This window comes from Gambusia affinis, linkage group LG21 (genome assembly GCF_019740435.1).
Source record: "Gambusia affinis linkage group LG21, SWU_Gaff_1.0, whole genome shotgun sequence".
NCBI classification, from domain to species: Eukaryota; Metazoa; Chordata; class Actinopteri; order Cyprinodontiformes; family Poeciliidae; genus Gambusia; species Gambusia affinis.
Genome location: NC_057888.1, coordinates 10,025,813 through 10,047,234, shown reverse-complemented (window position 1 = coordinate 10,047,234; position 21,422 = coordinate 10,025,813). Strand labels below are relative to the sequence as shown.

At 37.8% G+C, this 21,422-nt stretch overlaps 1 protein-coding gene across 3 annotated transcripts; it reads right to left on the bottom strand.

Moving 5' to 3' along the window:
* Nucleotides 1–1,838: 1,838 nt before the first annotated feature.
* LOC122824578 (xin actin-binding repeat-containing protein 1) lies at nucleotides 1,839–16,713 on the bottom strand. Of its 3 annotated transcripts, XM_044105388.1 has the most exons (10): nucleotides 16,638–16,655; nucleotides 16,248–16,419; nucleotides 16,068–16,155; nucleotides 15,640–15,972; nucleotides 14,453–14,531; nucleotides 11,739–11,890; nucleotides 10,956–11,003; nucleotides 4,026–4,156; nucleotides 2,379–2,562; nucleotides 1,839–2,259 (listed from the first exon to the last, which is right to left on the bottom strand). In XM_044105388.1, exons 2-9 carry the CDS (start codon nucleotides 16,373–16,375, stop codon nucleotides 2,394–2,396), a joined length of 1,128 nt encoding a protein of 375 aa, XP_043961323.1. In that variant the 5' UTR covers nucleotides 16,376–16,419; nucleotides 16,638–16,655; the 3' UTR covers nucleotides 1,839–2,259; nucleotides 2,379–2,393. The 3 variants fall into 3 exon arrangements, with proteins under 3 accessions (XP_043961323.1, XP_043961320.1, XP_043961321.1); XM_044105385.1 differs by lacking the exons at nucleotides 1,839–2,259; nucleotides 2,379–2,562 and having other exon boundaries at nucleotides 4,026–9,930; nucleotides 16,633–16,713; XM_044105386.1 differs by lacking the exons at nucleotides 1,839–2,259; nucleotides 2,379–2,562; nucleotides 14,453–14,531; ... (2 more) ...; nucleotides 16,248–16,419; nucleotides 16,638–16,655 and adding an exon at nucleotides 13,723–13,855 and having other exon boundaries at nucleotides 4,026–9,930.
* Between the last annotated feature and the right edge of the window lie 4,709 nt (nucleotides 16,714–21,422).

Below are 21,422 nucleotides of genomic sequence, written 5' to 3'. Positions count from 1 at the left end.
GAGTTGATTTTATATTTGAGTTGGCCAGAGTGGAATTTGAACCCTTGACTTTGGCAATATAAGCAACACACTCTCACCAGCTGTGCTAACCATCCACACAGAATAGTGAGTTTTCATCAATGTTAGAAAAACTTATATGATCTTGACAAAAGCAGTGAAATTCTAAAGTTTTTCAAAATCAATGTGAATTATGGTTAAATTTAAAGCCTCCTGCTATTTTGAAGAGTTGACTTTATGAAACACTTTATGTTTCAAGTGGCCAATGTGGGATTGAACCATTGACCTTGGCATTATGAGTACCACGCTCCAACCAACTGAGCTAACCAGCCACACACAAGCATGTGTCTTCGTCAATATTAGAAAAACGTACATGATCTTACTACAATGAAGATTTGAAGAAATGCTGTTATGTTTTTCAAAATCAACATGCTTAAAGGTGTATTTTCTGGCAATATTTTATTTTGAAGTATTGATTTTAGTTTGAACCCTTTTTTAGTTTGAAGTATTGATTTTATTTTCCACCTTTTTTATTTTGAAGTATTGATTTTATTTTCCACCTTTTTTAATTTGAAGTGTTGATTTTATTTTCTACCTTTTTTAATTTGAAGTGTTGATTTTATTTTCCACCCTTTTTAATTTTGAAGTATTGTTTGTCTAAAAGACTTTAGATTTCCGTTGACCAGTATGGGGATTGAACCACTTACCTCAGCGTTATTAGCACCACACCTTATCCAGCTGAGCTAACCTCAGCTGGACAGAGTTTTCCTAAATACATGGTAACTCATAATGTTGAATTTCCATGGATTTAAGAAAACTTACATAATCTTACCACAATGAAGAATTGAGTAAAGAGCTCATATTCTATTGTTTTTCAAAATCAGTGTGCATAATGGTTTAATATACAGCCTCCTGCTATTATGAAGAATTGATTCCCTGAAGACTTTATATTTCAGTTGGCCAGCAGGGGGAATGAACCCATGACCTTGGCATTATAAGTACCCTACTCTGACCAGTTCTTCTAAGCAGCCACACATAATGTTGAGTCTTCATCAATGTAAGAAAAACTTACATGATCTTGACAATAGCAGAGATATTCTAAAGTTTTTCAAAAAATTTTTGGTTTAATCTAAAGTCTCCTGCTATTTTGAGAGTTTCAAGTAGCCAGTGAACCCATGACCTTGGCATTCTTAGCAAGAGCTCTGACCAGCTGAGCTAACCGGCCGTACATAATGTTGAGTTTTCATCAACATAAGAAACACCTAAATGATCTTACCACAATAAAGATTTGAGTAAAGAGCTCATATTATAATGTTTTTCAAAATCAATGTGCATAATGGTTAAATATACTGCATCCTTCTATTTTGAAGAGTTGATTTTATTAATTCTTTATATTTCAGTTGGCCAGTGTGGGGATTGAACCCATGACCTTGGCTTTCTGAGTCCCATGTTCCGACCAACTGAGCTATCCAGCCACACAAGAAGTCAGGATATGTATATATTTTTTTAACATTACAGATCTGTGAATTCACAAACGTCTACTACACAACCAACTACAGTAGACTGTTTGGCTCTACCAAGTGAAAGTTTGTAAACAATTTTAAAATATCAGCTGAGCCACGTTTTAAGATAGAGAGAACAATTACCTGAACGCACTGGGAGCAAAGTAACAGACCCAGAACTGTGCAACGTAGAGGCACTTAAACATTGAGGCAACAGTTCATAAAAGTCTCTTTGAACTGAAACACAAGAAAATTATAAATAGATTTTTTGTGGTTAATTTCTTCTCTCTGCATAAAGTTGACAATGATTTACATTGGTACAAAATAATGACTACAAAACATGTTTACTTATTTATGAGCATTCTTCAGAAACTTGCAGAATAAAATTAAATATGCAAAAAGTACAGTGTCACTTTGGAAGTCTTCATAAGTTTGCCTGATATTTTTATGCTGTTGATTATCTGGTAATTACAAGCAGTAATTGGTTTCTCTATTATGCTCTTCCTTACTGTAATCTGTTGCTGTAGTTTTAAACTAAGAAAAGCACAATGAAGCTGAATATAAAATGAATAACAGAATACAATTACATGTGTCTCAACACAAAGCAAGACATTTAAAAAATAATTAGTTTTTATGATATGTTGTCTAACATTAATTATCATGCAATTTATATTCCTGTGCAATTCTGTTGCACTCCTTTGAACAAGCTGCCTCAAACATCTTCATTAGGATTTGCTGTGCTGTCATCGTCACTCATCAGCTGAGAACACAAAGAGAGCGCGGTTACAAAGATGATTACAGTGATTAACAACAAAAATGACTGAATTCATTAACGCAAGCAATTAAGACCATTTTCTTTTGCTTTTTGTTGTTACTCACTTTCACATTGCAGAGTTACGCCTCAGATTCATCATTCACTGTGATGGAGGAATTCTTGAACAGCCATTTGTTCTTGTGCTGAGTGTGTCCAAAGCCCTCATCATAATTCCCCTTTCGTTTGAACAGTTGTTGGTAGTGAAATATGCAGTAGAATTCACCATTCAAAGGTGTGTAAGTTTGCATGCTAAAGAAAAGTACAAGTTAGTAGCAAATCTAATTGCCCGTGCTACTTAGTTGTTAAAAACTTAAACTGGAAGAGAAAACATTGATGAGGGCAGAGTTCCCGCATTTGAAACATTACAGTATAACATATGCTAAAGATTGCTTTAAATAGCCTACAATAGATACAACCAATGAAGTAGTTGAAGCACTTTGTGTTGGATTGTTGCTGAAAATGGGCTATCCAGGATAGCCCATGGATAAAATTACCATTACCTTTACCTTTTACCTTTAATTGATTTTATAAATTTGTTTTCTGTATTTTTATTGCTACATTATATATATGTTACATTTTGCCAGCTACAGGTTTTTTAATCTTCACCTGTTACTCTAGCATTGAGCATTATAATTTTTGTAGTTGCAAAATATTAGTCTGCCTGTGACCTGACGACCTGTCCAGGGTGTACCCTGCCTCTTGCCCATTGACAGCTGGAGATATGCATCAGCACCCCTCCTGACCCCAATGGGATAAGGGTGTAAGAAAATGGATGGATGGATAATTAGTCTATATATTAGTCTAGCATGTAGTGCTGTAATCCTGCTAGTGTGATGAATCTCCTTACAGTGTATTTGCTAAATGTAAACATAGATTTAGCGTGGTCTGTTTTAATGTCATGCAAAATCCAAAATATTTCTATTCCTAATGCAGTTTTCATGAGTGTTTTGTAAACTTCCATCACACATCATACATATAAGTTGTTCAAATAAAATTATGGTAGTTAGGTAGTTTTTAGCACCTACTGAAGTATACTGTTTGTGTTGTGTATGATCTACATGACTACTTTTCTGTTTTACTGTAAGATAAATATAGTTCTTTGTCTCCTAAATGTGAACAATAGCACAGGATTTAGGTATGTCTGTGTTGTTTTGCCTTTTTTCTATACAATGCTAAAGCTAACAACATTAGTTGCCATGGTATATGTTGCTTTTGGAAACTATTTAAGTCAGTTTCCCACTTATCAGTGTATTGCTAAGTCTGTTTACAATTCAGAAGAAAAAAATGTCATATCCCTGGCAGATTTAGGTTTACTGCTTCTGTAAAAAAGTGTCGATTGAGAATTTTTTTTGGTAAATATTTAACAAAGAATATAGCATGTCAAAGAATCATTATACTGTACTCAATGATTAGTGGAAAACTTCATATTATTACACCAATCAAAAGCTTACAATATGTACTGACCAGCTTTTTGACTGATGATTTACTCAGAGATTCTCTCTCAGAGTTGGGACTTTGGCCACACCATAATCTTAATACTATTTCCCGGTAAAAAAACCCATGTTGATTAAGATTGCATTAAACTTAAACTGCCAAGGATATGAACATTTGGCCTACCTGCAGTTAATGTTGGTGAAACATGGAATCAAAAGAGGAAGAAGACCTGATTAAAACTGAAAGAGATCCTTGTGAAACATATGTTGATACCCCACCTTAGTTTTTTCTTGCACTGTTTGCAGCAGAAGCACGTTTTGTGAAAAATATATTTGTCTGCTGTGACTTTTTCCATCTGATAAACTGGCTTCTGACAGGCTGAGCACATCTCTCGAGAAGTTGGTTGAAACTGATAAAAAAAATGAGACTAGGTTTACTTCAAGCTCATGAGGGATTTTCACAAAAAGAATTTATTAGAAAGTTGCTGATAGAAATGTAAAAAGTACTAAAATTCAAATGCAAATTATAACAAAAAGAAATTTATATAATGTTGAAGTAGCAACAATTAAAAACCTAAGAAATACCTTCAGTAATAAACTCATAAATGAAAAATCTATTTAGCACTCAAATAAGTACTTAGTAGATAAAGAACATATTGTGAGAACATGAAAAACAAACACTTATCTATCCAGATACCCAAATCCTTAACCTGATTTATTGGCTGCTGAACCTCTGGATTACAGCCTGACTTGTTTTGGATGAGGTTTTGGATGTCTAAGACCTATTATCAGAGTTATCTGTCCTCTCATAGTTCTCCACTGCTGTCCCTCTGATGCTGTTCCCTTCGCTGTCAGTTTGTACCTGGAGCACACTAAGCTCTCGATTTTGTTGGCTGTTAGAAGTTTGCTGTCGTCCTCCTTTCTTGGGTTTCACTTTTTTACCTTGAGTGGGGCTATTGCACATCACTGTCTTTGTGGTTCTGAATGTTTCTTCTGGCCTTGGGCTCAACTGACACTTCATACAGATTAAAGTTTCTGGTGGCACAATGTCTGTTTTGTCTGTTTTTCTTGCTGCTGACTGAATAGAAATAAATGCAGGTGAAGATGGAGGGCTTTGCTGTTGCTTTGTAGAAAACTGATCTGTGCTAGGAGCTGTTGCAGTGCCTGTAGAGCTACTTCTTTGTGGAAAATAACTTTCTTCTGATTGTTGTGGTTTGGTTCTGCTTAAATCAGTTTTGTTTATGTTACTAGCATGTGGAGATTCTTGCACAGCCCCCAGGGATTCTTTGAGCAGATTTGATAAATTTAAAATATCTGAGTCAGATTTTAGTGTAGAAACAGAAAGAAGTGCTTTCTTAATGGTGTCCTCTATATCCTTAAGTCTAGCTAAAGTCTGCTCTTTAAGATTTATTATTTCCTCACTAGCACGCTCAAGATCTCCATATACATGCTCCATTGAGGACTTGCAATGTTTTTTGTCTGCTGATGACTGCATCACTTTGTCTTTATTTTCTGCTTTGACCTTCTTTCGCCCTGTTTTGTCTGTATTGACAATCCAGTCAGGAACGTTCTCAAATACTCTCCTGAGAGATGTCACATCAACCTCACTCGTGTCGCTTTCAATTTCTTCTACACGACTCAGAATGCTTTGCAGTTGCTCTTGCTTTCTCAAGTGTTCAAAGATTTCCATTGCCGCAGTTACGTTTCCTCTCACAATCTCATCCATGTGTATGGACAGTCGCTGTCTGCATTCATCATCTGTTTCCGTTCTTGCTTTCTTTTCCCTCTTCTCAACTTTGATGTCTTGCTTTGTGTCCTTGTATTGGCTATCTACACTGTCAGCAGTTATTTCACAGTTGTTGTATGATGGATCAGCTCCAATGTGGACAGTCCCATCTGTAGTGCATTCTCTTGTTAAGTGTTTTTGGGTTTTGTCACTGGACTGAATATGTTTTACTCGTTTTGGCTTTGCAGGGGCCATCTTTTTTGATGACACAACTTTGCCACCAAATTTTTGCCGGGCCTCCTGGAAATTTATATGGGTTTCATCCGTTTCAGATGTTATGTCATGTACGAATGTGCTTTGAGGAATATCTTTCGTTTCTATGGTTTCAATCTTTTGTTGTCCATTTATTTTTCTTATATCTGTTTCATTACTCTCTAAGACCATGGTCAAACATTGTATGTCTGACTTCCCTTTTTTCTGTTGCAACATCTTTGTAGATTTGTCTAAATTGTGGTTTTCATTATGATCCACTGACTTATTGGTAGCGTCTTCTTGACCTAAAAACAATGTTGTTGCTGATGGCTGGGAAACCTGACAGAACATTTCTTCAGTTCCCATAGTACAAATTTTGTGTTCCTCTGTATGCCTACTAGGAGATGACTGACTTACTTCTTGTTTCTCTTTCAAATGTTCAGGTTTAGGTGGAATTGGTGGTTTGGGGCCAGTGACTATTTTGCTTTTTGTTGACACAACACCTTGTGAAGGCCTGTTATGGGTTTTGATTGGATGTGGGGGCTCTGCATTTGCCACATTTACTTCTTGGTTTAGTAATTCTTTAGTTAGGCATGGACTCGCTGCATTTTCCATATTCACTTGCAGCTTTACTGGATCTTCAGTTGGATGTAGAGGCTTCAGATTTGCCATAGCTGCTTCGTGGTTGAGTAGCTCCTTTGGTGTATGTGATGAAGTCTCCACATTTGCCACAGTTACTTCTTGGTTGAGTGGCTCTTCAGCTGGGTGTGGAGGCTCTGCATTTGGCACAGCCACTTCAAAGTTTAGTGGTTCTTTAGGGGAAAGTGGAGGCTCCACATTTGCAACGGTGGCTTCTTGGTTGAGCAGCATTTTAGTTGGACATGGAGGCTCTGCATTTGACACAGTCACTTGTGTGTTCATTAGTTCTTCAGTTGGGTGTGGATGTTCCACATTAACCACGGTTACTTCTTGTTTTGGTGGTTCTGTAGTTTGGTATCGAGGCTCTGTACTTGCCACAGTTACTTCTTGTGTTACTGGATCTTCAGTTGGGTGTGGAGGCTCCACATTTGCCACAGTAATTTCTTGGTTTAGTGGTTCTTTAGATGGGTGTGGATGCACTGCATTCACTGCAGTCTCTTCTAGATTCAGTGTTTCTTTGGTTGGGTGTGGCAGCTCTGGCTCTGACAAAGTCAGTTCTAGGTTTTGTAGTTCTTTAGTTGGGTGTGAAGACTCCACATTTGCCACAGTTACTTCTTGGTTGAGTGGTTCTTTAGTTGGGCATGGAGGCTCTGCATTTGACACAGTCACTTGTGTGTCTACTAGTCCTTCAGCTGGGTGCAGAGGCTCAAAATTTGTCACAATTTCTTTTTGCTTAAATGGTTCTTTAGTTGGGTGTGGAGGCTCTGCATTCATTACCTTCACATTTACGTTTAGTGGTTCTTTAGTTGGGTGTGGAGGTTTTGCATCTGACAAAGTCACTTTTAGGTTTAGTGGTGATTCAGAGGGGTGAGAAGGCTCTGTATTTGATGCAGTCACGTGTAGGTGTAGTGGGTTTTCAGTTAGGTATAGAGGCTCAGTATTTGCTGTTTTTGGGTGTGGAGGTTGCACATTTGCCACTGTTACTTCTTGCTCGGGTGTTTCTGGCTTTTGTTGTTCTTGATTTGATTTAGGCTCAGCCAAAGAGCAAAAGTCTGTAGTACTTTGCTTTTGAACATTACTTTGTGAGTTTTTCTGATAAGATTTGTTGGACTGTCTGTATATCATAGCTGCCCTGATGTCTCCTCTTGTCACATTGATATTAGACTTCTCCAAGGAATCCAACGCTGCTTGTATTGTGCCCTGATAACAAACTTCTTGTTGTTCACGTGTTGCTTCTGAAATTTGTTCAGGAACCAAAGAAATGTTAACGTTTTCATTTTTAGCTAATTCTCTAAATCCTTCATTAATTTTGTTGCATGTCTCAGAGGCGTGCTGTTTCTTAGAACTGGCCTCTTCACTCATTGTTTCTGTGTTTTTGGGTAACCAGTCTGATTTAGGTGCTGAGAAAATTCCTTCAACTAATGGAGATTTATTACTTTTTTCTAAGCATGATTCCACTTTTGTGCTTGAGATTTCTTGAGTTGATTCTGCTTCTGCTCCTGACAGTGTTATAATGGGTATTTCAAACAGTTCTTCTGTGTAGGTTTCTGCCATCTCAGCTTGTTGAACCCTGTTTTGATTTTGATGTTCAGAATTTGCCAGAACTTCTTTAAGCCCTTGACCGAAGCAAGCATTAAAACTATTGTTGGACTGTGGAAACAAGAATGCCCCCGTATTGCATTCTACAGGAGATTGACTTTTTCCTAATGATACTGCAGAAGATTTGACACATTTACTATGACTAGGACTTCTCCCTTCAGAGAACATGCCTTTTAGTCTTTTTACATCTACTTGGATACACTCTTCTGTTGGATTACTTATATGGTGATGATGACATTCATCATCCAGTCTGACAGCTACTTCACTTTGACTTTGTTCAGTATTGTGAATGGTCTGTTCATCATCATGAAGTGATCTTAAGTATTCTAAGTCACCCTTTTCGATGCAACTTTTGAACAATTTGACATTGGCCCTAATTGACCCAGACCTGGATTGGTCTTGACTGCTCTTTGGAACTGAGACTGTTTCTGCCTCAGGTTCATCATGATCTGCACTGTTTGGAGGGCTGTAGCACTTCACGTCTTCTTCATCAAAGTACTTGTAGAGGGAATAAACAATGACTTCTGCACCGTTTCTGGCATCTTCTTGAATGATCACCCCTTTTCTCAGGGAGTTGTCCTGATTGAGGATATCCTCAACCAACTGAACTACATTGGCAGTTTTTAACTCAGCGTCTTTGTTTGCACTGAATCTATGCTGGTGAGCCAGTGCATCCACCAATGTGGCCTCCATAAACCCTTTATCATCTTCCTTGAGGTAAATTATCTGAGGTTTTAGGTTTACCCGTGGAAGCAGCTGGACTATAAAATTTTGTGCACCACCTTCAGCCACCTTATCGTATTTTATCTCAGGTCCCTTGTCTGATATTATGAACTGTGCCTTTTTAGCGATCATTGTCTCGTTAACCTCAATAATTGCCCCATCTGAGTGAATGGCGTTCACATGGTGGAGGAAATTTAATGTTTCTTTGATGTTTTCCACCAGCGTCTCAATTTCATCCTGATTCTGATGCCTAATTTTATCGAATGGCATGGATTCAAACAGATGTGTTCTGTTCTTTACATTGGCAATTGGATAATCTTCACTTGCTACAATGCTTTGATTTTGAGTTTTTGATGGATGGCTTAAAAAATTCTCTCTTTCAATGTTAGAGGAAATAAAGGGGTTATTTTGGAAAAGTGCTACATTTGTTTTTATTGTTTCTCTTTTTCTTTCTGATTCAATAAAACTTATGACACTCCCCTCAAGTGGGAGATCATTATAGGGAAATGCTTCTCTGCAAGAAATGTCATTTTCTGTACTTTTACCAACAGCACTAACACACAGCTTTTGTTCTTCTAAATTCTTGTCCCCACTTTTGTTATCACCTTGTATGCTGTCAGCAGAAGATATTTCAGGTGGTTTGTTCAAAACCATAGTAACATTCCCCTGAATCTCATCTGGCTTTACGGTGCTTGAACACTTATTCTCAAATACCTTTCTAGTAGCTTTAAGATCTATTTTTGCCATCTGTTCCTCTACTTCTTTATTATAATTTGATGATAAGTCATGAGACTTATCACTTGTTATCATCCCTTCACAACTCTTAGTGTAAGATTCATCTTTTAGCCCTTCCAAAACCGCTGATGTTTTCCGATGATCCTGTCTTTCCACTGCTTCCTCTTCTACACGGATCTTTGGGGTGCTGTAGCTGCTGCCACGGTTTTCAAATATCAAGCATCTTGAAAGAACCTCTCCCTCATATCCGGTTTCCCCACTAGACTCTGATTTAGAGCTCAACACTTCAGCAAACTCCTCATTCACAACATCGTCCAGCATCTTTATCTCTGGGCATGTATGCTTCAGGAGCCGTCTCAGCTCATTTTTCTGTCGTTGTTGGAATAACTTTTCCCTGGAAAGTTGGGAAGACATCAATTGTTCAGAATGTCCGTCAGCGATGTCTTCGAGTCCCTTTTCAGGCTCTTCTGGTGGATAATCATCTTTTCTGTGTTCAGAGTCTTCATCCATCTTAGGAGAATAAAGTACGGGTCTTACAAAATCCATCTTTTTTAATAAACCTGACGATTAAATGAAAGCCATGCTCCAGAGGAAGGTTTAGGGTCAAGGCAAACACATCACATAAAAGGGAGCTGCGTATTATCACCAGCTTCAGGCATGAATGCATACCATTCAACATGCCGGGTGTCAACAGATTGGGAAAACTCCAACAGGGGGAAAAAAGCTTGCATTACAACAACAAATGAAGCAGCAGAAGGAATGAAATATGTGCTGATCAGCAATAACATTATGCCATGATCCTGTTCTTGTTGGTGCTTCAATGCTGGACATGGGTCCAAATGGACAAGCTGACTGTTCTGCAGCTAAGCCAGGGGTAGGGAACTCCAGGCCTCGAGAGCCGGTCTCCTGCAACTTTTAGATGTATCTCAGCTTCAACACACCTGAATCCAACAGCTGAATGACCTCCTAAGTGCAGTCAGGTTCTCCAGAGTCCTGCTAATGACCTCATTATTTTACTCAGGTGTGTTGAAGCTGAGATACATCTAAAAGTTGCAGGAGACCGGCTCTCGAGGCCTGGAGTTCCCTACCCCTGAGCTAAGCAGTTCTACACTCCAGACACTATGATTCAGTGTGTATTTAGAGACCTTCCAATAAGCATTAGTGCTTGTTGGATTGGATGATGGACAATCTTCTCTCCCTATGTGCATCAATGATCTTTGACTGCCAAGTCTTACCATAACAATTTGGCCCTGGCTAAATTCACTGAAACCCGTATACTTGCATATCTTTCTAAATTAATTTCATCTCAGTTATCTTAATGTTATGCATGGTCAGTGAACATATGCGGAGTGACTGACTTTCTAGATTATTTTTATTCATTCAAAAGCAGCAGTGCAATTTTCATCACTCAGGTCAAGCAGTCAGTTGGCGGTTCAACTGAAATGGATTGTTATTGTGACAATGTAAATGAACCAATTCCACCAACCACATCATCACACAACAACAACAAAACATCTGGCGATGGCCTGCTTTACCTTAGTTAGTATGCTCCACTTTCCCGAGTCTCGTGGTTGAGCTTGATCCTGAAAGGAAACAACACGTATATGATAAACAAAATTATTCCACTGCCAGACGTTACTTCGTGACCACAGTGCCCCAAGAAATCAGTCGGTCATGTTTACTTGCCAGACACTCAGCAACTTAAAAATTATAATATCAACTGCAAAATATAAAGGCTTCAAAGATATTTCTTTTATAGAAATAATTAGGATTCATCCCTACAGAACAATCTCACTCATAACATTTTTCAAAAAAATGTCTTGACAATCAGATGGTGGCAAAGAGCTTCCAATTATTATCCTTGGTATATGTTCACAGTAAGATTTGACCCAGTTGTGACAATTTCTTGACTAAGAATTTTTACAAATCTTCACCAGAGTAGCCAAATTATTATTATTATTATTATTTTTATTTTGTCATTCATTATGTCTTTTATAATGACAGTTTCCATAAATATGGAGTGAAATTAATAAATTTGTGTTTCTTCACATTTGATATACCATCCAAAGCTTTCAGACATGTTTATTTATAATTTACATTATATTTTCTAATGTAAATGCAACATTTACATTACTTATAAATGTTACAGGTTATTTATAAGTAACATAAATAATGTTTTTAGGGGAGATATGCAAAATGAATGAATGATATAATACACTATCTTAATTAAACACAGAGGTTGATGTTGATTCAGGTCTATGACTAAAACTAGTGTAGTCTGACCTGGATGAAAAGAAACAGATAATTAACAGACTGACCTTTTCCACTTTAGAAGGCCTGTTTGGTGATTCCTTCTTTGCCACTTTTGACATATAGAGAGCAGACATAGCTTTGACCGAGACAGACAGTATCTCGTTGGTTTGGATGAAAGAGCTGTCTCTGAAGTCAGCAGCTGACCTCCTCTTTTCATCTGCAGAGACATTAGACATGTAAGCTTAAAATTTTAACACACATTGCACTTTGCATGAGGGGGCAAAAGGCCTGGTGAGCAAAGCAATTGAGTAAAGAGGGTTTTAAACAGTGAATCATCCGCTAACATAATGCTAAATTCTCCTGTGTTAATGTTCACGTCACCACTGTGTTTGTTATCAGGTACTAATTTAGGGTCCTGCTCAGAGTTCTTCCCGAACTGATATTTACCAGCTGTCATGTGGCTGAGTTATAAATGTATACTTGTGGTGGAGCAGGAAAGATACCTGACTCCACTGATACACATACTGACTGTTAAAGCACGAGTGAATCCCCACAGCAAAAGCTAAACAAGGAGTGCAGTCTAATAGTGAATTCACTTTGTTAGGGGGATAGCAATGAGGCCTCCCAAGCTTTCCAACCTCCAAGACTTGGAGCTGGTTGCCAAAGATACATTTCCAAATAACCAGTAAAAACATTTAAGAGACACAAATTATAAGACGCTGTAATGCTAACTCCTTTTTTTTTTCTATTGGCAATTGAGACACATGTACAACTACTTTAACATGTTCATTTAAAAAATTTTGCTAAAAAAAATATGTTTTGTTGTAACTGCTTTAGATTATTTAATTATCTTTGGAGAGAAACCCTTCTCATTAACAAACTTCTAGAGAAAAAGGATTTTAAATCAAAATTGCCAAGTGGTACGAAGAGTTTTAGCCTAAATTATGCATATCATGCTACAGTGGACCCCTTCCTATTTGAGGTCCCTTATTCACAAATACACCTGCTTGCAGACTTTTTTGTTCGCTGTGACTTCAAATTATCTGTGGAAAATTTGCCTATTTGCATAATATTTTGGAGGAACAAAAATATTCAAAAGTAAATGCTGCTTGGAAAACTGAAATACCCAAACAGTGCTACTCAACACGATGGAGCTCGGCTCTGGGACCCAGCTGAGCTTTCACCCCACAGATCACACACTCTCCTCCCCAACTCAGTTCCTCCACACTATTGGCAACAGCAATTAGCAAATACCTGGTGCAACTGTGCATCTGCTGAGCTTATCAGACGAACTGCTTCTCAGTTCAGCTCTCCTAAGAATGGTTTTTGTGATTTTTTTTTTGCTGAAGGGGTCATTGTCACTATCAGGCTAGGAAGTTGTTAAAGGCACAGAGGTGAATTCCAAGCCATCAGATGCAAAATCAAAGTTCTTTCTAGTTTTTGGTACATACATCATTTTCATAACAACTGAAGCTAACATAGTTATTTGATTGTGATATAAAATGGCACTTTGTTACTGGAAAATAGGTAATACTTCCAAACCCCAAACCTTTAAGCAAATGTGAGAAAAATTTGTTTCTCCGTGAGCCTGCTGGTAAAAATGTTTCAAAAGATCCCATTTAAAACTGACTATGTTTTCTATATAATCATTACAAGTTGCTACCTTGAGTTTGAGAGCAGATTTTTGTGGTACTTTTCACATTTTATCCTGTTGAATCATGTAGGTTATATTGAGGACTTAGGTGGAAAACTAGCATAAATTAGCTCATAAGTGTCATGTTGCAAGGAAATGATACATGGTCTTGAAATCTTTTAGAAAAATAAAAACGGAGCAGTGTAGCATGCATTTGTCTTCAGTCCTCTCTACGCTGTTTTGTCTATAAAACCCAGATCAACCTTTTGCCTTCAGAAGTCAAATAAATGAGTCAAAGTTAAGTGGCCTAACAAACAAAACCAACGGAGGATAATCTCCAAGTAAGTGATAATTAAAAGACTTAGAAATGCATGGAGAGCTATTCAATAATAATAATAATAATGCTTCATACTCACAGAATATGAAGAAGTTCTGATTCCTTAGATCATATCTTCAGAGTTTTTTCAAGTTATCTGAATAAAATGTTTTAGGTATATTTTTGATTTGTGTTTTGAAAGAAAGGGTCTGCCTAGCTGTGCCGCTCCTTCGTTCTGGGTCATCTGTCCTGGAGACAGCTGACCGTGTCACCCTCCTATACTTATTCAGGACTTGTTGCTTGGCAGCTATTTCTGTCCCACTCTGAAGTGACCCCGTGTTTCCCACACAAGGTTTAGTCAATCACAGCTTTTGCGTAGTTACCGTGTGGATATCTCACGTCTACATAGATGCATACAGCTTCACAGAAATTCATTTTCTTTTAAATGTAAGGGGATTACTTCAGTGTCTATGCATTTTGATTTAAAATGCGATGGAACACGCCCACAATGCATGAGCAAACAATGTGAAAAACCAAGTTCTTTCTTATCAGCTGGATTTTGACCTGACTGCATAAATTATGCATCCGCTTGTCCATGGTTTAATTGCAGTCATCTGTAGGCTATTGCTGAGTTTTGGTTTTTGTTGTCAGCCTGTCTTTCACTCCTTTATCTTACACCTGATTAGTGAAAAGGTACAAGTTTGACTTTAGCTGCACCTTGATGGGTAAAACACTAGGAACATTTGACTGATTTTTGGATTTACTGAACTGGAGTTTTTATGGAGAAAACTTTGATAAATCTTAATAAGAAGATGTTATGAGAAACTCACCAGCTTCAGATGCTGAAAGCTTTTCAAAATCAATGCCCGCTATTGTTTTGTTCCTCTCTGTCGGGGTCTGATTCACCACCTGGAGAGAGAATAAAGAAAGCATCACTGCTAATAAGTGGCCTTACAGGCTGTCTGGTGCAACTGTGGAGGTGTCAGAATCAAAGCACTGCTGATAAACTGGATGTGTTATTATTTTTCAAAGTCTAAAGAAATAGTTCCAGCCACTGCAGAAAGTAGAGCACTTTCTGAAAAACTTTAATGCATCTATGCATTAGTGTCTATGTAGCAGTGTCTGCAAGCTGTTTTTGTTTTTATTTTCGAAGCTAGTTAGTTGTTTGGAATATCCTATAGTTGCGCCACAATTAGCTATATTTGGATAGGTTAAGAAAAGGATTCAGGAACAGTAAATGTTTCATCTAGAGATCAGTCAATAATCCCTTGATCAGTTTTGAACAGTGAATGGGAAATGTCTTTTTTACCCCTGATATGTCAATTACATCAAAACGGGGAAATTCAAATATTTTCAGTCTACAAATGCTTCAACAAACAGCCTGCATTTTGATGCTTGTTTTATGACGATGTTAGATAAATATGTGCTACTCTACTTATTACTTTCTTTTCAGTTGGATTCAAAAGAATTTGCAGGACATGTTTCTCTTTTATATGTTACAGTTCTTAGAAATCAAAATTCTTTGGTCAGACACTCAAAGTAAAACAATTATCAGTATCAGAAGAGCTTAACTGGATCATTTATGGCTTAAGATTTTTATTGCTTTATTCTTGGAAATTCTGCAAGCAAAGGTATTGAGTGCCAGACAACAGTGCAAAATATAACTCAAAATCTACCCCAAAGGTTCAGTTATGCTCAATCCTTTCATGGAAGGTTTTTTTTCTGGGACTGGAACCATCAATTGGTGAATATGTTATATTTTCTGACAGTTTTAAAAAAGTGTCCCCTACTCTTGTGTAACTTCATAAACATATATATCTATGGGTGCAAGGAAAACAAAGTGAAGAAAGGACAGCTTTTGCAAATGAAAGATGAATGTTTTTTTAAACTTCCTAAATGTAACACACAGAGCTCCATACACAAACCCAAACAAGATGAATTAACCTAATTTAGCAGAATTTTGCATGATATTTAAAAACAAGAACAACTGAAAAAAAAAGTTGGGTTATGTAACTACCTTTTGAGTCAGAAAATCATCTTTTGGCTCCTTTTTAGTTTTCTTTTCAGCACTCTGCACATCCTCAGTCTCTCCATTCATCACTGGCTTGTCCACAGCGTAACCTAATGCTACGTTTCCAGTTTTAAAACTGCTCTTTGGTTTCAGCTTTGCTGTTGCCTTCGACTCAAAAAGAGCCTTCAAGGCCTCTATGGACCCACTGCTGTTTTGGAGGCTACCCACTGATTTACTGCGGGTCAGGGTGGTTGTGGCCCGAGCTCTCTCCCGCTCTTCATTTCTCTTCAGAAGGGACTCCAGATGAGTCTCCCTGCTGTGCAGGGGAGATGGAGTCATCTGAAAAAGACATTTACAAAAAAAAAACCCAGTAGTTAAGACATGACTGAAGTAATTATTTTTCTTAGTGCAGAATCTCTAATAAACAAATTTACCTCCGTTAGTGGTTTCTTTGTATTTCCTTCAACATTATTCTCTGGCGCACGTTGACTTGATGTGCTTTTTTTCTTTGTAGTTTGATACCTACACCATTATCAAATTCAAAAGCCATTTTTTAACACGTCATTGCATGTTCAGTTATCACAGAGACAGAAACGCGTTGATATTTTTTATACCTGGCCACTAACTGGGACACAGATATCATCCTGTCCTGCAGTCCTGCATCTGTCCAGATCGCCTTGTCCGACTGTGAGGGGAGACTCTTCAAAGACTGGCTGCGCCTTAGATCCTTTTCCCGGTCCATAGTCGAATCACAGCAGGTCAGGTCTCTCCAATTTTATTCAAGCACTTGTCAAACAAAAATGAATGAATATCACCAAAATACTACATTTCTGTAGTAGTCAGATTCGCTTTCATAGCCTCTCACCTGTAGTTTGCATTTTGAGTCTATTTTCACATCATTTTATGAAAACATACTGCCACATTAATAATCTTAATCTCAAGAAAGAACATCATGCCATCTATCATGCTTTCCAGAGGATATTTTTAATGAATGGTTACCTTACAGATGTCATGTAGTGCCTGTTCCCCGCGACAGCCTGATTGAGACACTTCCGCAGCATCATAAGACCTGCACATGATACCAGGGGTTTTTGGAGCAAAGTCCTTTTACTTCCTTATTGCCTTTACCTGTTTAGATTGGATCTGTAAATCTGTAAAAGTATAAACCCTTGACCGCAAACTTCTGCAAAGTAGAGATAGCCTAGCTTGTATGAATAAATATGTGCATTTTTTCTGATCTGCCTACATCTAAGAAGGCAGATCTTAGAAATATGCATATGTATATTTAAATATTAAACTGTGAACAGCCATTGCTCTGCGTGTCGGCAATTGCTGCCAAAGGTGGATCAGCAAATTACTAACCAAAGACTGTAAATACATATGTAAATGTGCTTTGTTGGTTTTCTGTTTTTAGTATATTTGCAATAATCCCAAAAAAGATTTTTCCACATTGTCTACAAAAGACAGATGAAAAGGTTTTGTGAAGAGGACTAGAGTGGAATAATGTCACCATGTCTTGGTACAGGAGCTTGTTACTAGCTTCAGTTGGGATATTCATGAGGTTTTTGAATTCCTTTTGTCTTTTTGTTTTGAGTTTGATTTGCATATTTCCCACCAAAACCCTTTAATATCTGGAGAACCAGTCTACTTCCTGAGTTATATTCATGACTCGCATGAATATGAGTCAAATAAGTCACTAATGATTTAACGTCACTTTGATGAAACAAGTCTTTCAATTTGGAATTTTCCTTTCCACTTGAGGGCAGCAGAGTGCCCTTAAAATGTATTTATTGTCATAATTTTATTATTTCCTCATATGATTTTAAATTTGCAATCGTTTTGCAGCAGAATATAATTTAATTATGCATGAGACGGCTTTCCAAATTCATGATTGAGAGATTGTGTTGTTGAAATTCAACCAACATCCTTCTGAAGCATTACCAGCATTGTAGCACTTAAGGTAAGTCTATGTGCTTTTGTCTTTGGCCCACAATATTTGTTTACTCCCCTTTGGTCCTTTATACTGTTAATCAGTCTTTAGACAAAGAGAGAGCAACAGTAGCAACAGTAGCAACAGTAGCAGCAGCAGCAGCAGCAGCAGCACACACCCCTGGGGCAAAAACCAAGAGATTCAGCCTGGCTGCTTCCCCTCCCTCTCTCTTTTTTTCTCCCTCCTCTTCCTCCTCCTCCTCCATTCTCCTGCCCCTCCTTATGCTTCTCAAACCAGCTCCTGTCTCTGTCTCTAAGGCACTGGTGAGATGAAAGGGAATATGCAATGCGCTCTGTATGACTGTAAACTGGGCACCGATATTGGGGGGAACTTTACAGGCCATGTCTGCATTTACAACACAAGTCCTGTGTTTATGAAGAAGGTTAGTGGGTAGTCTGGGGGTTCGTTAAACAGCAGTAGATCTGACTCCAAGATTATAAAGAGTTGCATGAAGAAAACGACAGTGTTTATGCTTCCTGCATGAGGATCCCTTTCTTGAGTGAATAACAATGACGATAGAAGGGCCACCTTTCCCCCAGCAGGGGGCGATAGAGACCACTACAAGCCTTAGTGTTTTAAACCACACTGGGGTTATGTGGGAACATTATGCTGAGGCTATCCAAGGCCAAATTATGTTCTTTAAAAGTTACCAAAATAACCCAGAACAGAGAGCAGTCAGAACAGAGGCAGGACGGTTAAGGATGATATTGTCAAAGTGCTGAGTGCAGTTCAACACTTCTGAATGCAAGAACAGTTTTTTTAGGACATTGGAGTAAATATTTAATAGTGTCTAAATGCTGCAGCATAGAAGCTTGTTTTTGACATTTAAAGTAAAACAGAAGGTGAAAAAGGACGCCTGTTTTGCTTTTTCAGAACAGGTGATGCTGGTTGTTGGATGTGAGCAACAGAAACTGACCTCACAAAGCCAGCACTCATGAGTTGGTCGGAATTGGACGTATGCATGCTTCATGACGCATGCACAGACAGTGGCTGCGTGACACAGCAGCATTGTGCATGCTTGTGTGTGTGTCTGTGTGTGCATGATTCACCCTGCTACTAAAAATGACACTGTCCAACATGTAATTGAGGTAATCTAGGTGGTGATCGTTCAGATCCTGTCTGAGATCAAATAAAAACAGGTTTGGCGTTGGTGAATGCAGTAGAAAAGCATGATTCATTCAATAAGTTGGCACTAGCTGTTAAACACTTTGTAACACTATTCAGCTCATCTGTAGCTTAGTGGTTGCACATTATTTTTGGCACATGAAGGAATATGTTATCTATTTATCACACCTTTTCTGACTAGCTCAGGAGGAAGCCCCCATTGTTGAAATGTCTGTAGCTCAGACTAGACATTAACCTGCACAGGTTAATTTTTAGCCATAACTACTGCTCACTGTTTCTCAATTATTCTAGGTTTAAGAAGATGACAGTGCAAAATCAAACATGAGCATTTTTTATCCAGTATGTTCTCACCTTAATGTTGATATATAATTTCATGTCAAGAATGTCTCGACAGCTTTACAAAATTCTTCCTAAAAACTCAGAAAAAGTAATCTCCAATATACTGTACTCCTTAGGTTTTGGTTTTAATTGTTAAACAAGATAAGTTTAGAAGACGTAACAACACACCACGTGTGAATCCAAAACCAGGCAATAGTAGATGCATTCAATTTCTCAAACTTTTTCATATTTGCTCACACTAGGATGACAAAGTTAAATGTATCTTATTGAAATACTTACATGATAGTCTGACAAAGTATTGCTTAAGTGTGAAGCTACACAGTTTTCCAAGTTTTAATGAATATAAAAAAATATAAAATATGCGGTGTACTTTTGTATTTAGACCCCTTTACTCTTACAGCTCTTAATAAAATTGAGTGCAGGAATCCCCATGGAGGTAGATACATTCCGCTTAACCTTTCCATTTCAGCCCTGGCTATATGTTTAGGCTCTATCTCTTGTTGGAATGGCGTTCTACCCACAGCATGATGCTACCACTGCCATGTCTTGTGACAGCAATGCCAGATTCTATTTAGTAATTAGTAGATTCTTGATAAAAACTGGTTACACCAAAGTGGTTTAAGGGGCCTATAATTAAAATGAACAACACACTTTAGATTAGTTTAGCAAAAGATATTGAAATCGTGTTTTCTTCGTTCTACTTCAAAACTGTGCACTTTTTTTGTGTTGGTCTACTATATATGATTATGATAAAATACATTAAAATTTGTGATTCAAATGACAAAAATATATTTTTTGTACTGTAAACCACTGTGTAATTAAATATATATATGCCTGTGGTTCAATTATGAATATTACAAATTTGTGGCTACATAAGTACAAAGCACTGCAGAATGGATTTGGGAAATTAGGTTACATTTTTTTTTCATGACATTCAGTGAACACATTTACATGTACTGCTGCCTATGCTTGTGAAAGTTTCAGAGGAAATTGTGGTTGCAGAGTCAGTATCTGACAGCGAGGTTTCAATGTTGCTTTTCACCTGAACCTGTAGGATGAAACAGACAATCTGCAGAAAGGTTGGCTGTCGGTTCTGCTGAATAATCATTGAACATCCAGACGGAAGTATCAGATCAGATAAGGCATGTAAAAGAAAAAAATAAATAAATAAAAGGTGAGGAAATAAATCATTTGGTGCTTGCTACACAGTATATGTTCAAGTAAGCAGTGAGAAATGCTTAAAAATATACATTTAAGGAGAGTTCTTCATGTCCTTTTATTCCGTCTTCTTTCTCCACATAGCTTGTTCTTTAAACAGAGGAGGGTAAGAAGAATGAGTGGGAGTAGAGTGAAAGGAGTGAGAAAAAGGTGTGTGCATTTATTCTTTAGCTGAATTAGAGGAGAACTGGGCAGAAGCCATGTTTTGGAAGAAAATCGCCAAGCTTAATTTGCACAATAAGCATCAACACTAATCATGCGGTCTGCTATAGAAGTATTCAGACCAATGGTTTTCTTTTGTCACATTATTATACAGACTTCTTTTACATTTTATTAGGATTTTATAGACAAAATAAATCGAGTGGTTGCACCAAACGCAGTTAAATGCAACTAATTTCCCCAAGAGGTCAACCTTATTCATAAGCAGAGTTTAGCTGTGTGTTTTTAATCTCAGTATGAAATGGTTCTGTGAATGCCTCAGGAGTTTGTTTGAGAATGTTAGTGTAAAAACTGCATCATGAAGACCAATGATGCAGTCTTCATGCATCATTGGAAAGCATTCATGACGTGAAGAATGGTGAAACAGGATTGTGTCTTAAAACAATATCTCGCACCCTTCGTATTGGTCTGTCACTAATAATAATATAATGATGTAATTCTTTGTACATGCAGATTTCATTGTGCATGTACAAAGAAATGCTTTCCTGTTCTGTAGTCATTTCTACCACATTAAGTTGCTTCCTTTGGTGTACTAATTGGATATGGCAGTTCAACTCGGCTACAAACTGTTTTGGAGAATACTGAAGCAAAGCAAACAAAACTAAGAATTTTCTCATTTGATTTGTGCCTGGGATTTGAATGGGAATCTGTGTGTCATAAGGAAAGTGTTCTGTTTCCAGCTCACAAAGTTCAGGAACATGCTGTCAGCTTCTACCAACACATGGCTCTCATTTGCGAGAACACTGGCCCCCACCCTTTCCGAAGGAAAGCATGACGAGCAGAGGAGCAGCGCATTGTGTGTGTCCTACATGCTTTTCTGCAGGTGTGTTTGTGCTCCAGAAAAAAAAAAAAAAACGTGCTTCCATGCAGCTCAGTGGGAGGGACAGCGACCGGCTCT

Bases quoted from the DNA above. Each gene is read 5' to 3' on its own strand.
- LOC122824578 (XM_044105385.1), bottom strand. From the start codon at position 16,375: ATGGACCGGGAAAAGGATCTAAGGCGCAGCCAGTCTTTGAAGAGTCTC. The intron at 16,156-16,247 runs GTATAAAAAATA...ATAATGGTGTAG, and splicing joins GTGTCCCAGTTAGTGGCCAG to GTATCAAACTACAAAGAAAA. The intron at 15,973-16,067 runs GTAAATTTGTTT...TGTCTTTTTCAG, and splicing joins CAAAGAAACCACTAACGGAG to ATGACTCCATCTCCCCTGCA.